Raw genomic sequence first — 16614 nt, forward strand, 5'->3', positions numbered from 1 at the left:
GTCAAATATACCACCCATAGCTCAGAATTATTGAGCAATGTGTTTTACAGTAACTCAAATGTGGTCAAATATGCAATCTCCTGGTATAAATATGGGACTTTTATACTTGAATTTCTTGAAATCTGTGCAGTAAAAAGTCTTGATATTAAGTATTGTTGTAGTCTTTCATGCGTAGACATCAAATATACCACCCATAGCTCAGAATTATTGAGCAATGTGTTTTTACTGTACCTCAAATATGGTCATATAGGCGTCTCCTGGTATAAATATGGGACTTTTATACTTGAATTTCTTGAAATCTGTGCAGTAAAAAGTCTTTATTTAAAGTATCGTTGTAGTCTTAGATGTGTAGAAGTCAAATATACCACCCATAGCTCGGAATTATTGAGCAATGTGTTTTTACAGTAACTCAAATGTGGTCAAATATGCAATCTCCTGGTACAAATATGGGACTTTTATTCTTAAATTTCTTAAAATCTATGCAGTAAAAAGTCTTGATATCAAGTATAGTCGTAGTCTTAGATGTGTAGAAGTTAAATATACCATCCATAGCTCAGAATTATTGAGCAATGTGTTTTTACTGTACCTCAAATACGGTCATATAGGCGTCTCCTGGTATAAATATGGGACTTTTATACTTGAATTTCTTGAAATCTGTGCAGTAAAAAGTCTTGATATTAAGTATTGTTGTAGTCTTAGATGTGTAGAAGTCAAATATACCACCCATAGCTCGGAATTATTGAGCAATGTGTTTTTACTGTACCTCAAATATGGTCAAATATGCAATCTGCAGATACAAATTTGGAGCTTTAATACTTAAATTTCTTAAAATCTATTTAGTAAAAAGTCTTTATTTAAAGTATAGTTGTAGTCTTAGATGTGTAGAAGTCAAATATACCACCCATAGCTCAGAATTATTGAGCAATGTGTTTTTACAGTAACTCAAATGTGGTCAAATATGCAATCTCCTGGTATAAATATGGGACTTTTATACTTGAATTTCTTGAAATCTGTGCAGTAAAAAGTCTTGATATTAAGTATTGTTGTAGTCTTAGATGTGTAGAAGTCAAATATACCACCCATAGCTCGGAATTATTGAGCAATGTGTTTTTACTGTACCTCAAATATGGTCAAATATGCAATCTGCAGATACAAATATGGGGCTTTAATACTTAAATTTCTTAAAATCTATTCAGTAAAAAGTCTTGATTTTAATTATAGTTGTAGTCTTAGATGTGTAGAAGTCAAATATACCACCCATAGCTCGGAATTATTGAGCAATGTGTTTATACAGTAACTCAAATGTGGTCAAATATGCAATCTCCTGGTATAAATATGGGACTTTTATACTTGAATTTCTCCACATTGATGCAGTAAAAAGTCTTGATATCAAGTATAGTTGTAGTCTTTGATGTGTAGAAGTCAAATATACCACCCATAGCTCAGAATTATTGAACAATGTGCTTTTACTGTACCTCAAATATGGTCAAATATGCAATCTGCGGATACAAATATGGGACTTTTATTCTTAAATTTCTTAAAATCTATGCAGTAAAAAGTCTTGATATCAAGTATAGTCGTAGTCTTAGATGTGTAGAAGTCAAATATACCACCCATAGCTCAGAATTATTGAGCAATGTGTTTTTACAGTAACTCAAATGTGGTCAAATATGCAATCTCCTGGTATAAATATGGCACTTTTATACTTGAATTTCTTGAAATCTGTGCAGTAAAAAGTCTTGATATTAAGTATTGTTGTAGTCTTAGATGTGTAGAAGTCAAATATACCACCCATACCTCGGAATTATTGAGCAATGTGTTTTTACTGTACCTCAAATATGGTCAAATATGCAATCTGCAGATACAAATATGGGACTTTTATACTTGAATTTCTCCACATTGGTGCAGTAAAAAATCTTGATATCAAGTATGGTTGTAGTCTTAGATGTGTAGAAGTCAAATATACCACCCATAGCTCAGAATTATTGAGCAATGTGTTTTTACTGTACCTCAAATATGGTCAAATATGCAATCTGCAGATACAAATATGGGACTTTTATACTTGAATTTCTCCACATTGGTGCAGTAAAAAATCTTGATATCAAGTATGGTTGTAGTCTTAGATGTGTAGAAGTCAAATATACCACCCATAGCTCAGAATTATTGAGCAATGTGTTTTTACTGTACCTCAAATATGGTCAAATATGCATTCTGCAGATACAAATATGGGACTTTTATACTTGAATTTCTACACATTAATGCAGTAAAAAGTCTTGATATCAAGTATAATTTTAGTCTTAGATGTGTAGAAGTCAAATATACCACCCATAGCTCAGAATTATTGAGCAATGTTTATTTACTGTACCTCAAATATGGTCAAATATGCAATCTCCTGGTATAAATATGGCACTTTTATACTTGAATTTCTTGAAATCTGTGCAGTAAAAAGTCTTGATATTAAGTATTGTTGTAGTCTTAGATGTGTAGAAGTCAAATATACCACCCATACCTCGGAATTATTGAGCAATGTGTTTTTACTGTACCTCAAATATGGTCAAATATGCAATCTGCAGATACAAATATGGGACTTTTATACTTGAATTTCTCCACATTGGTGCAGTAAAAAATCTTGATATCAAGTATGGTTGTAGTCTTAGATGTGTAGAAGTCAAATATACCACCCATAGCTCAGAATTATTGAGCAATGTGTTTTTACTGTACCTCAAATATGGTCAAATATGCAATCTGCAGATACAAATATGGGACTTTTATACTTGAATTTCTCCACATTGGTGCAGTAAAAAATCTTGATATCAAGTATGGTTGTAGTCTTAGATGTGTAGAAGTCAAATATACCACCCATAGCTCAGAATTATTGAGCAATGTGTTTTTACTGTACCTCAAATATGGTCAAATATGCATTCTGCAGATACAAATATGGGACTTTTATACTTGAATTTCTACACATTAATGCAGTAAAAAGTCTTGATATCAAGTATAATTTTAGTCTTAGATGTGTAGAAGTCAAATATACCACCCATAGCTCAGAATTATTGAGCAATGTTTATTTACTGTACCTCAAATATGGTCATATAGGCGTCTCCTGGTATAAATTTGGGACTTTTATACTTGAATTTCTTGAAATCTGTGCAGTAAAAAGTCTTGATATCAAGTATAGTTGTAGTCTTAGATGTGTAGAAGTCAAATATATCACTCATAGCTCGGAATTATTGAGCAATGTGTTTTTACAGTACCGCAAATATGGTCAAATATGCAATCTGCAGGTAGGACTATTATTCTGGCATTTCTCCACATTGGTGCCGTAAAAAAATAATAAAGTGCCTCTTTTTTCATCATGGGCACATGAAGTACTTCAATGTTACACATTTTATTTTGAATGTATGTTCGATATGTAGGCTAGCTGAAAGTCCTTAATACCCTTATTTTGAAAACCGGAAGAAAATACGCTGTTTCTCCGCATTTACCACACTGCTGAGAATACTCGTGCACTCGAAATTTAAAGACGGCTGAGTTGACCACGAAGATCTCAGTGACGGACGGCTTGACCGCAGTTACAAAAGAAACAAAATCAATATTAGCAAGCAGTGAAACAATTTACTTTACATTTCCAAAAAGGAGTAGGAAGAAGTTAAAACGTATCTAATCCTACCCCTCTATTCACTATTTTCTGCCATTATACAAGTGAAATCCCACACGACAAATCTTCAGATATTATCCTCATAATTCCACTGACAAACAAAAGTGAACCCCTCGTGATTCTCAACACTAGTCTTCCTCCTTGTACCTCATGGAAATCATTTCTTTGTACTTGTTCTTGAATTGAATTTGAATTGTGTCTTTGCTAATCTTACTTTTGACACGTGTCATGTCTTTTTGAATCAAAGGTCTGTTATTATTATTATTATTTTTTTTTTTTCTGTGCTTGGGGGAAGGGGTGATAGTATATACTGTATCTTTGTCTGAAAATCTGCTTTGCACACAAAATGAGCCTTGAATTTGGTTGTTTTGTTCTGAAAATGATGAAATAATAAAAACATATATGGAGATAAAAGAATGGTAGATTAGTGCTTCAGTGACTGGGGGGACTAAATCAGTCATGATCTGAGGGGTATACTACGAAGCCGGATTTGCGGTTATCGAGGTAACGTCAGGGTTAACTCAGGATTTTCAGTACTACGAAGGTGTTTCCCGTCTTACCAGGGTGGTATATACCCACTGACCGATCAGCTCGCTCCATCACGGAGCTCTGTGAGCTGATCGTGAGGGGAGGGGGGAGAACTGCGGTCTATGGGTCAAGCCCGCAGTGGAGAAGAGACGGGCAGGACACTTTGTCTACCTGTATGATTTTATATATAAATACTGATGACAGTTATTGATTATCTTTCCTGACATCATACTTAAACCGAGTCTAAAGTCAGATTATTCAGATTAAATCGTTTTACTGTCTTAAATATAAAACTGCACGTGCTTATCACTTTGAATCATGTTCTCATTTGTATTGGTCCTTTAACCACAGCGCTCAGTTTGATACCGTCAGAACTGCAGTTGATATATTACGTCTAAAACTTACACACACGAGACAAGATTAAATCTGAGAGATATCACTGTCAGGGAGTAAACAGAGTTATTATCTATCTGCACTAAGATGGGAAATAAAACGTCATTAGATCATTCACTCTGTGTTTTTGTCTTATCCCTCAGTTCTTCCTTCATGTTTCAAACTCAGCTGTGTTGAAGTTAATCTGGATTATGTGTTTAACTTCTTCATATTGTTCTTATATCAGTGCAGTGTTTGAAATTCATGTGGATGTGCTGACAGCAGCCTGTCCGTGTCTGTGATTGGTCACATGTTGTCTTCTCTGCCCGTTCATGTGAACGTGCTCAGGGTAATTCTGGATTGACTCAACATGTTGATAACCAGCTTCGTGTGACAGATTAGCTTGATCTCCTTTGTTGGGTTCAGTGAAGCCGGCGGGTCAGGAGAAGACATCTAGGATATGCTGAACTCGCTTCGTAGTATACCCCTCTGCTCTCAATGAACCCCATAACTGAATGAAAACATTAAGTTTCTGTCTGTGGTTGGCGTCACGTGATTCTCGTGTCACCTGACAACTCCCCGGTGCAGCCAAGGCTAACAAAATGGCAGCGTTCTTACAGTGGAGGAAATTTGTGTTCTTTGATAAAGACACGGTGAAGGACCCTGTGGAGAATGGGAAAAACTTTGTTCTTCCAGGCGGAATATCGGCGTGTGACTCCGGCCGTGGGCACATCGTTCTGGGAGATATCCTTCACAGCAGCTCGGCTAACGTCGTGCTAGCTGGAGCACTGACAGCTGATGCTAGCCTCGACTCAGGAACTGTTTTTGTTACTTTATGATGTTATTTGCTGCTTTACATTAGGTGAAGCTAAATCGCAGTAATGAGAGAAGTAGACTGCAGAGCCAGGCTGTCTCTTTGTGTTGTGAACATCACATCAAACTCAGATTACGACTATTTATTGGCAGACAATAGCAAACCTAAAGATCGATGCTGAACACTGATGTTATTGAAATGTTCAGTGAAAGTTCCTGTGTTTATTTACATTAAATTAAAGATATTTAACATGCTGTAGCGATTTCGGTAACACGCATCTAGCCAACTTTAAACTAGTAAACAGTAGAGTTGATAACAAATGTACGCTGCTAGTAGATTTGATATTTGAGTCAACATGCAGAGCAAAGCTCCAGTTGATACACACCTTGGTTTAAATACAATATCCCACCTTACATTAGTTTAGTATTTTATTTATTGTTTTGCACGTATAAAAAGACATATAGACATGAGATATAACATGTAAATTCAACAGTATAACTAAACTTCTGTGAGAATAAATGTGCACGAGGAGTAAAAACACCCTGACAGGCTTGTCGAGCGGCTCTCCTAATCACTGGCGGAGTCTGACCACCTCTGAAAACTAATTGGCCACCCTGAAAATTTTAAACATGATTGGTTATTTGCCATGTCAGAGGCATTACTTATATTCAAATCAGCTATTGCGTTGTACTGCAGAGACAGTAGTTTCTGTGGATTTGAATATTGTTTTTGTTGATGCTTTGACTTTGGACAATCATCTTAATTTTAAGTCCTTAAAGAGTTCAGTTCAGCACATTTAAGTGTTGACACTGTCGAGTTACATTTGAATGTTGTTAGAAAAATCTCCAAATGTAACATTTGTTGAATTATTTTATAAAAAGATATTAATGTAGATGTGATTATTGGAAGTAACCCTCCTAGGTTTGGGGTAAGCCCCTAATGTTTTCCACACCTGGCCAACCCTTCAACAGTCAGTGCCCCAGTTTGGCCACCCAATTCAAAACTGTGTGGCTCCGCCACTGCTCCTAATAAAGTGTAGTACAGAAAAGCTGAACACAACTCAATACAAAACATAAGGGTTTATAAGAAAGATTGATATTAAAAGCAATGGTTAAAAAAATTATAATTGAAAAGTAGGGAGAGTATGTGAATGTATGGTGGCCCCGAAGTGCCAAACACAACACTAAATCAGAAACGACAACAACATTAAATTCTGAGGTGACAGGATCGTTGCTGAATGGATGAACACAGTTTCCAGAGGCTAATGTCGTCATGTTTTCTTTTTTGCTTTTGTGTTTCCTGATTTGACATATTTCCTGATTTGTTGTGTTTTCTTTCATGTTGTTGTTTCCTGATTTGTTGTTGTGTTTTCCTTCATGTTGTTGTTTCCTGATTTGTTGTTGTGTTTTCTTTCATGTTGTTGTTTCCTGATTTGTGGTTGTGTTTTCTTTCATGTTGTTGTTTCCTGATTTGTTGTTATTTTTTTCCTCTTAGTCTTTGTGTTTTCTTTTTTGATATTGTATTTTATGCCTCAGAGCCATCATATGTATTTATGTCTGTCTGATAACATGGATTACACTGCTTATCGGACCTAGCAGAAAGTGTGTGGTTTGTTTCTTGAATGAGTTGAACTGTGTGAAGCTTCTAGTATAACTGGGTAAACTGTCATCCTGAAAAAGGCTGGATGTTTGTTTGCTGACATTGTTCGGTAAAGATGGATCTGAGAGTTAACAGATAAAGATGTTCTCTTCACATGGTAGTGTTTCATCTGTCTGCATGTAATCCTCTCACAGCCACCTTTACAAGAGCACCTGAGGAATAACCACTCACTGCCCTGTTCACTTCATCTCTCACAGCTTCACATACTTGTCCTTAACTCCCTTAATGTTACATATGGATGGCAAGATCTGGACTCTGACACGCTCCCTGCAGCTGACATCTTTTCAAGCCTACAAGTTGCGAGTGACACACCTGTACCAGCTGAAGCAGCACAGCATCCTGGTATCTGTTGGGCAGGATGAGCATGGAATAAACCCTTTAGTAAGTGTGCATTGCTCCAAAGAAGCCTGTGAACAGATGTGCAGATAATTGAAATCCTATACAGGTGAACCTAATCTTTTCTCATGTCTCAGGTAAAGGTGTGGAACCTTGATAAGAGAGACAGTGGAAATCCTCTCTGCACCAGAATTTTCCCAGCTATTCCTGGCAACAAGCCAACTGAAGTATCCTGCCTCAGTGTGCACGAAAACCTCAACTTCATGGCTATTGGTAAGACACTAGGAAAAAACTCTGTCTTTGTCCTGGTAATCCCTGTCAGGCTTGGCAAGATTTGTCTCACCCCAGATTAAAATGAACATTGTGTCTCTTGACAGGCTTCACCGATGGCAGTGTGGTTTTGACCAAAGGTGACATCACCCGAGATCGTCACAGTAAAACTCTGACTCTGCATGAGGGAACCAGCCCAGTCACTGGTCTTGCTTTCCGCCAAATGGCAAAGGTCACACATTTATTCGTGGCCACCCTGGAGAAAGTTTATGTAAGTGGATAAACCTCTTTTTGTTTATTTGTTTACATGTTTTGGTGTGTACTGACATGATTTGGGATTGGACAAATAAACCACCCAACATGGCTGTAAAGGCAGCTCTGGGTGCAAATGAGCTTTGTAAAAATGTTTACTATTACCAAATTTATTTTATTTATAAAGCACATTTTAAACAACCAGCGTTGATCAAAAGTACTGTACAATAAGAAAAAACCCCAGAGCTTATTCTCAAAAAATATTGAATTAATTCCCACAGATATAGATCTTTCCAGTTGAGTAGGCTCCTTCTTTAACCCTGGAGCACCGCTACAATGCTCTCTTTAAAACTCCACTGATGAACACAAAGCTATAACTCCAGGATTTGCTGCTTCATTGAGATTGTTGTTTTCTGAAGAACGATAAAAAGTCTGTTCTGGTTTGAAAGCAGTATCTAAGTCAGTTTCATATCAGAAAGGTCGATCTCTTCAACTGGCCTGCCAAAGGCAAAAACAAGAACTTTTACTACAGTGTTACTGTTTCACTAATAATAAAGTGGCAATGAGCCGAAGCAATGTACTCGATCCGACTGGTCTGAATCATAAACACACTGAAACATGCTAACATGACATGGAATCTAAATCAAGAATGAACCTTTATAAGCAGGGTTGGGATAAATCTAATGATTGTAAAATAAATGTCAACTCAAAGATTAAAGTGATGTGAAGTCAGCTGATTTGTCTTTGAATCTGTTTTCAAAGCTTACCCTCTGAGCTTCTTCTCTCTGTCTCCCTTGATCAGTGCTACACCCTCTCCATCAAGGAGTATCCTAAAGTCGAGCTGGACACACACGGCTGTGCCCTGCGCTGCTCCTCCTTGTCGGATCCCTCTCAGGACTCTCAGTTCATCGTGGCTGGTGATGAATGCGTGTACCTGTATCAGCCTGATGAACGAGGGCCCTGCTTCGCCTTTGATGGACACAAGCTGTTGGCCCACTGGCACCGTGGATATCTGTTCTTACTCATCAGGGACACAAAGTCACCCAACAAGTAAGGATCTCACTTCATTCAGCAGAAAAAATAAAAGGGACCTTCCTGTAGTAATAAAACAGAGCCATAATTTAACTTATGTAATGTTTTGATCAATACAGATCAGGTTCTGTTTTCTGCACAGATAGAGATGTGTTACAGCTGCCTGCTTAAGAAATCTACTGGAGACATTTTTAACCTATTTGTCTTCAAAGTGATGGGATTATGCTTTAACATGTATTCATCATTGTGGGGATAGTAATATTAGAGCCAGCTCATTGGCAAGATTGAGGCTGCGTTCATGTGATGTGAGAAATATAAACCATCTATCATCTACAAGATGTGTCTTTTCAGTCCTCTCTTCAGGCACTTTAACTTAAGAAGCAGAGTAGCTAGAAAAAAGTGTTTTTTGACTCTTGTTCTATTTGTATAAGGTCATTTTATTCAAAGGGATAATATATGGGAGAAAATAATCAGGGTTTATATAATAAGTCAAAGATTTTGATTCATAGCATTTGATAAAAGACATTTTTCCCATTTTTAAACGGTAGCAGGGACATCCTCATGATTTACATATTGCATTATGCTACTTAAACACACTCTAAGGATTGAACTGTTATTAGCACACTGTCACACCTTACTCATTAAATAGTGCTAATCTAATCTAGTGATAATTTAACTACTCGCTACTCTCCAGCTCCTCACTCTAAGCTGAACTTCATGCCTCAAAAACTACAATGACCATGGCCACACAGTTAATGTCAAGGCTTCAAACTAGTACCGTCCAACCAGTGTATAACAATGTCACTGTGGCTTTGTCCACTTCTAAAAGATGGATGTTTCTTAGAGGAATGTTGACAGCATCACGTTTCTCCTCAGGACAGAGTTTGGCAGCAGGGGGAGCTCTCCGTCAGACAAACAGCTTCTCACCATCTATGACCTGGACAACAAGTTCATCGCCTACAGTGCCGCGTTTGATGATGTCGTTGACGTGGTGGCAGAGTGGGGCTCCTTCTACATCCTGACTAGAGATGGCAACATGTGTGTTCTTCAAGAGAAAGACACACAGACCAAACTGGAGGTGAGTCTGGATCACTCTGTAACTGCTTGTTCCTTTTATTGCTCAGCTCAGTGATGGATTATTGTACAGTGGGTTTAGTACCAGGGTTGTCACTTCCTTGTGTGTCATTTAAGATGCTGTTTAAGAAGAACCTGTTTGTGATGGCCATAAACCTGGCTAAGAGCCACCACTTGGACAACGACGGCCTGTCAGAGATCTTCAGACAGTACGGTGATCACCTTTACCTCAAGGGAGACCACGATGGAGCCATCCAGCAGTACATCCGGTAAAAACATCAATTAATATGTGCGAGGGCTGCCTACAGAATGAGCTATATGTGATGAATCTATCTGCCTATTCAAGTGTAAAAGGTTTTGTTGTGTATGAATGATAATAGATTACAGACCGTTGCAGCTGAACTGTTAAAGTGCTTCTTTTTGGCACTTACAGACACAGATCATGATTCAGACTATCTAACAACATCATCAAAATGATCTTAACAGAGATGGTTTAACATTTACAATTAACTTTGAAGCCACAAATAGCCATCAACAAAATCAGGACCCAACCAGGTGCTGGTGTCCTGCTGCCTCTGTTGGTTGGTTTGATTGAGTTGTGACTTTTGTGTTTAAAATGGTGCATTTGAATCCAACATGATATTTTTTCACAGATAATAACACGCCGCTAGTTATAGCAGCTACTAGTTATATCTCTGCGTAGTCTCTTCTAACACGTGAATCTTCTTGCAGCACTATTGGAAAACTGGAGCCCTCGTACGTCATCAGGAAATTCCTTGACGCGCAAAGGATCCACAACCTGACCGCTTATCTGCAAGCCCTGCACAGGCAGTCCCTGGCTAATGCAGACCACACCACACTGCTGCTGAACTGTTACACCAAGCTGAAGGACAGCTCCAAGCTGGAGGAGTTCATTAAGGTGACTGAACATGAGCAGTAAGCGCAGGTGTTGTTGATATTGTGTCAAATGGAAGAGTGATGTGGTTACTAACAGAGTACTGATGGGTCTCAGTAACAGTACAACATAAACACATACTTTAAAGCCTTCTTTCTTCAGTCAGATCACTAAGGCCACAATCTTCTGACAGTATTGTGATCCTGTTTTATGACTTTGTTAACAGAGCAGTGAAAGTGAGGTCCACTTTGATGTCGAGATCGCCATCAAGGTTCTTCGACAGGCCGGCTACCACAGCCACGCTGTGTTCTTAGCTGAGAAACATATGCACCATGAATGGTACCTGAAGATCCAGCTGGAAGACCTGAAGGTAAAAACCATCAGTGGTGATGTCCCAACGTTTGTCAGAAATATGTTTTTATTTTATCTCTGATGTCAAAATCATCAACTACTTAAGTTCTGATGGTAATTTTTTAACAGGCTTTAACATTCTGAATGAAGCGCTTTGTGGGTCCTGTTTTGAAAATGTCTCTCACTGTGTCAAATGAGATGCAAACTGTCCTCATTCCATTACACAAGTCTCATCAAGGAAGTATTGAATAAGGCAGGCAGGCTGTCACTTGACATCGTTGCTGCCCTGGATACAAAAAATAGGTGGTCCTTCAGTGTAGTCATGGTCGCATACAGACTGCTACAAGACTGGGTAAATTCTAGGCCCCCTTTAATCAGACTCAATGTGTTCTGGGTGCATCACAGCTGTACTTGGAGCTGTCCACTTGTGACTGTATCACTCAGTCTGGCATTAACACCAGGAAGTGATACAAGCCAAAACATTTATAACTCACCACAGCTCCTTTCCCTCAACACTCTCTAAGCAAGGTTTCACAAATCACTGTCTACTCTCCACATACATACCTTGTTACTCCTGTGAGGAATTCTTACACACACATGAAGCCAGCAGGGTCACACATTTCATGTCTGAAAAATGTTTGATGATGATTCTCTCCAAAATCCAGAACTATCAGGAAGGCCTGCGTTATATTGGACGTCTGCCTTTTGAACAAGCGGAGAGCAACATGAAGCGTTACGGCAAGACGCTGATGCATCATGTTCCTGAAGGTACCACGCTGCTCTTAAAGGGCTTATGCACCAACTACCAGCCAAGTGGAGACGCTGCTGAGAGAGACAGTATGGAGGCCGGTCGGGTTGACAAGGTCAGTGCTCTTAAACTCCTGTCACTTTCACCTGCTCAGTCGTAGCCCTGAGAAGAGATGTTGATAAACTTCTGTCCCACCTGTTTTTATTCTCAAAGGCAAACTCTGAGGAATTCATCCCAATATTTGCCAACAACCCTCGGGAGCTGAAAGCCTTCTTGGAGCACATGATCGAGGTGGACCCTCGCTCTCCTCAAGGTGTGTACGACACTCTGCTGGAGCTCCGGCTGCAAGATTGGGCGCATGAACAAGACCCCGAGGTAGGTCCAGAACAAACAGACCAGCCATGAACCTTACATGATACATTTATAATACAGTTAGCAGTAGGTTGAATTATTTGTAAAATTATTTAAATGTGTAAAAACAATCATTAAAACTTGTTGTATGTGTTTGCCAGCGGAAGAATGTCCTGCAGGGTGAAGCTGTATCGCTGCTGAGGAGTGACAACACAGTGTTTGACAAAGCTCTGGTCCTCTGCCAGATGCACAACTTCAAAGAGGGCATTCTCTACCTTTACGAGAAGGGCAAACTGTAAGTGAGGAACACAAGAATTGACAACATCTGAAGTCTGTTTCGGTGATAAAGAAGCACATCATGACAAAACATCTCATAACTCACTGCTATGATGTAATATTTCAACTAAATGTTAAGGCCTATGAGTTTGCCTCTAACCACAAGCCAGGTCAGAGTATGCAGTGTTATCTCAGAAAATCAGCCTCATTAGCTAAGTTTGGAGTCTTGCTGATTCTTAAAAAGGGGAGCTCTATGACTGTGTCACAGGGACTCTCCCCCAGAGGTGGCTCTCTCTTCTAATCTTTCACCCACTGCTCTTCCTGCTCCTCTCTCCTCCTACCCCACCTCCTCCTTTTTCCTGCTTGGACATTTCTTTCCTCCAGCTGCTCTACTTCCCTCTACTCTCTGTTGGCTTCTCTCCAGCTGCTCCCCTGCCCTCCTGCTCCTCCTCTCAGATCTCCTGCTCCTCTCTCTCTACTCATATGCTCTTCTTTGTTCTCCTGCTTCCTCCTATTGTCTTGCTCCTTCTCGCCTGGTTATCTTGCTTCTTTTCTCTCCTAACCATCTCAGCTCTCCTTCTATTTTTTTTTTTTCAAACTTTATTTTATTTAATTTTTTCATTAAACATGGAAAAAACACAACACAGAACATTCCTTGACAATATCACAGAAAATGCATGACAGTGTGAGGAAAAAGAAAAGAAAACAGAGAAAAGAAAAGAAAACAAAGAGAAAAAAAACACATTGGGGCCTAGAAAGCTGAATAAAACTAATGAGTGGAAAATAATTAAGTAAGTGCATAGTTAAGACATTATAGCACAGTGCACAGTTTCCTTTAGTTAAAGAGATATGTTGCTATAGGTAGCCATCTCTTCACAAAGATATCAGACTGTTATTGTAGTTGAGCAGTTAAAGCCTCCATTCCATACACCTCCCTCAGCTTCTGTTTCCACTATACCACTGTAGGTGGTTGTGAATTCATCCATTTTATTGTCACCATTTTCCTAGCAGTCATCAAGAGTATATGTAACAGATACTCTTGGTCTCTGGTGTACTTGTCTTCAGAGGTTAGATTGAATAGAAACTGGCTTGGGGTGAAGTAAGTCAATTCCCAGAACTTTATCTATCTCGCTCTTTACCCCTTTCCAGAAAGGAAGCAACCTTGGGCAATCCCATTCAGCTCTCCTTTTTTAACCCCCCTTCTTCTCCTCATACAGCATGCAGTCTACCTTAAGCTGTCAACAGCCACAATGATTGCATGTCTTCAAAGAGATTAGTGTTGCCTTGTGTGTTTATAAATAAAACTAATTTTTCATCATTGTCTTTCATAAACACAAGAGCCGACTTGCAAACAAAGTGATTGAATCTGAATATATCTTTATCAGAACACTTGGACTTTACAGAGTAATCCAGTAGAAACATTTAAGGGATAACACACCTTTTCTTTTTCCAACTCATTAACATTTGGAATATAACAACCTAAGAAAAGTTTGCTATGATTTTTGTTTGTGTGCAGATATCAACAGATAATGCACTACCATATGCAGAACGAGGAGTATGGGAAAGTAGTGGAAGCCTGCAAGCGCTTTGGGGACCAAGAGGGCTGCCTCTGGGAGCAGGCGCTGGGTTACTTTGCCAGAAAAGAAGAAGACTGCAAAGCTTACATCAGTGAGGTCCTGCATCACATCGACCAGAACAACCTCATGCCCCCCTTACTAGGTGAGCTAAAGGTGAAGATTGTATCACTGCTGCTGAGGTTTGAAAGTTTGCACAGCAATGCATGACATGTTTTTTTTTCCTATGATCTGCCACAGTGGTGCAGACACTAGCGCATAACTCGACAGCCACACTTTCCGTCATCAAGGACTACCTCATCAACAAGCTGCAGAGGGAGAGCCAGCAGATAGAGGACGATGAACGTAAAATCCGACAGTACCGTGAGGAAACGGCTCACCTTCGATCAGAGATACAGGAGCTCAAAACAAGGTGAGACTCAGGAGTGCCATGATGAAAACCATCAGTTCTGCTGTTACTAACTGTAGTCTTGTCATCTGCATGTTTTTGTTAAAGCCAGAGTAGCTCAGATGTGTTTAGGTAAACAACCTTTTTCTACTCTTGTGTTTCCACAGTGCCAAAATATTCCAGAAGACCAAATGCAACATGTGCAACAGCCCCCTGGAGCTGCCCTCTGTCCATTTCCTGTGCAGCCACTCCTTTCATCAGCACTGCTTTGAAAGCTACGCAGAGAGTGAGGCTGAGTGTCCGACCTGCACCCCAGAGAACCGCAAAGTCATGGACATGCTGCGTGCACAGGACCAGAAACGAGACCTGCATGACCACTTCAACAGACAGGTGATACTTCTGCTCTAGACTGGACTGGAAGGATGTTCACCAGAATGTATACTGCAGTGACTTAGCTGTGTATTCAGACAAACAGCTGTGTATTTATTTAGAAATATCTTATATAATCTGTTTTAACCATCCGAAAGTAATGTTGTCATACCTCTGTCTGCTGAAACTGATTCATGAGGATTTTTTTCTATGCTTTTCAGTTACGCGGCTCTAACGATGGCTTCTCTGTTGTGGCGGACTACTTTGGTCGAGGAGTGTTTAACAAACTGACTCTGGTTACTGACCCGCCTGGAAGCAAAACTGTCGGGAGTCTAGAAGTCAACCTGCAAAGAGATCTTCTCGTCCACACCAAGAGAAACTGTTAGAAACCTTAGCTTGTGATGGTGCTCTGAATCCTTCCTGAGCATCACCTCGTGTCCAGCTTCATAACAGTGCAAGCTCTGGATTTTATGCACATGTTTGTAATCGTGCATGTAGCTGCTTGCCTCATGTCTCAGTCATTACTCACAGGAAGCTGTATAAATGTGTAAATGTACTTAAGTTTTAAACATGTACTAACCTACATGTCTTAAAACCTTGCAGAGTTACACCTGCAAGGGTTTGCCTTTAGTGAGTTTGCTTGGGCTCACAATGTCGACTTGCACATATGAAAAAGTTCAATTATCTGTCATTAATGAAAATATTTTATGTTTGTCACTTACACTTTATGATGGAAGTGTGAATAAAGTCATTAAATGTGTTTCTTTCATGGAGAGATGTGTTGGTTTTATTTGTAGTTTAAAGACAGACAGGACTAATCCTACAAAATAAAACTAACCATATACTAAAATAAGAAATTACAGATTAAAAGGTTGACTTACATGAACATTTATTTAAAGTCATTGATGAAAAATCAAAACTCTATCTTTACACAGTCAAGTATGCAATTTACAGCATTATCAGTCCAGTTGTAACAAAGTTCGAAATCATGCAATCAAATTCAAATGAATTCACTTTGAGGAGCTTGTGGCTAGCTTTAATTTTACCTGGAAATTACGTCAGCAAATTGACACCCACGTCTGAACGTGGACCAATTAGATGTAGCCAAAAATCGAATTTTGTCGTCACACTTCACGTGGACCAATCATGTGTCAGTGCGTGGAGCGAGATGGGCGGAGCTTTGATTGAAGGGTCATCGCTGGTTGTTGAAGGAAGCGTTTAATGTGCCTGAGTTTTTACCCGGAATCACGAGGGCTTTCTTTCAAAATAAGAGCATGGAATTATTTCGCACAATATTACAAAATTGTCAGCATTCAAATCAGAGATCTGTGCAACAAGAATAACATTTTACTTTATTAGGTATTATCCTAATAATATTTGACTTTTGACAGAAGTGATTTACAGTGATGGACAGTAACAAAACAAATTTACTTGAGTACTGAACTTAATTAAATTTTTTGTGTATTATTTTTTACTTGAGTATTATTTATAGGTGGAACTTATTACTTTTACTCCACTACGTTCAGAAGACAATTATTGTACATTTTACTCCACTACATTTCTATCAATGCTCTAGTTACTCACTACTTTTGCTTTCAAGTCAGCTCATTATTGTCCTTCTCTTTTCTGAAATCTGATCCCTAAGACAGTAAAATGTGTTTGTGTAG

The 16614-nt window shown here is 39.0% G+C and overlaps 1 protein-coding gene across 1 annotated transcript; it reads left to right on the forward strand.

Moving 5' to 3' along the window:
• Positions 1-4941: 4941 nt before the first annotated feature.
• vps11 (VPS11 core subunit of CORVET and HOPS complexes) lies at positions 4942-15720 on the forward strand. Its single transcript, XM_034683811.1, has 16 exons — positions 4942-5302; positions 7264-7412; positions 7505-7640; positions 7745-7908; positions 8692-8939; positions 9798-9999; positions 10113-10264; positions 10728-10914; positions 11117-11260; positions 11907-12104; positions 12203-12364; positions 12502-12635; positions 14133-14335; positions 14431-14602; positions 14746-14968; positions 15169-15720. Exons 1-16 carry the CDS (start codon positions 5161-5163, stop codon positions 15331-15333), a joined length of 2781 nt encoding a protein of 926 aa, XP_034539702.1. The 5' UTR covers positions 4942-5160; the 3' UTR covers positions 15334-15720.
• The last annotated feature ends 894 nt before the right edge of the window (positions 15721-16614 follow it).

The sequence above is a fragment of the Notolabrus celidotus genome, chromosome 5 (genome assembly GCF_009762535.1).
Source record: "Notolabrus celidotus isolate fNotCel1 chromosome 5, fNotCel1.pri, whole genome shotgun sequence".
Classification (NCBI taxonomy): domain Eukaryota; kingdom Metazoa; phylum Chordata; class Actinopteri; order Labriformes; family Labridae; genus Notolabrus; species Notolabrus celidotus.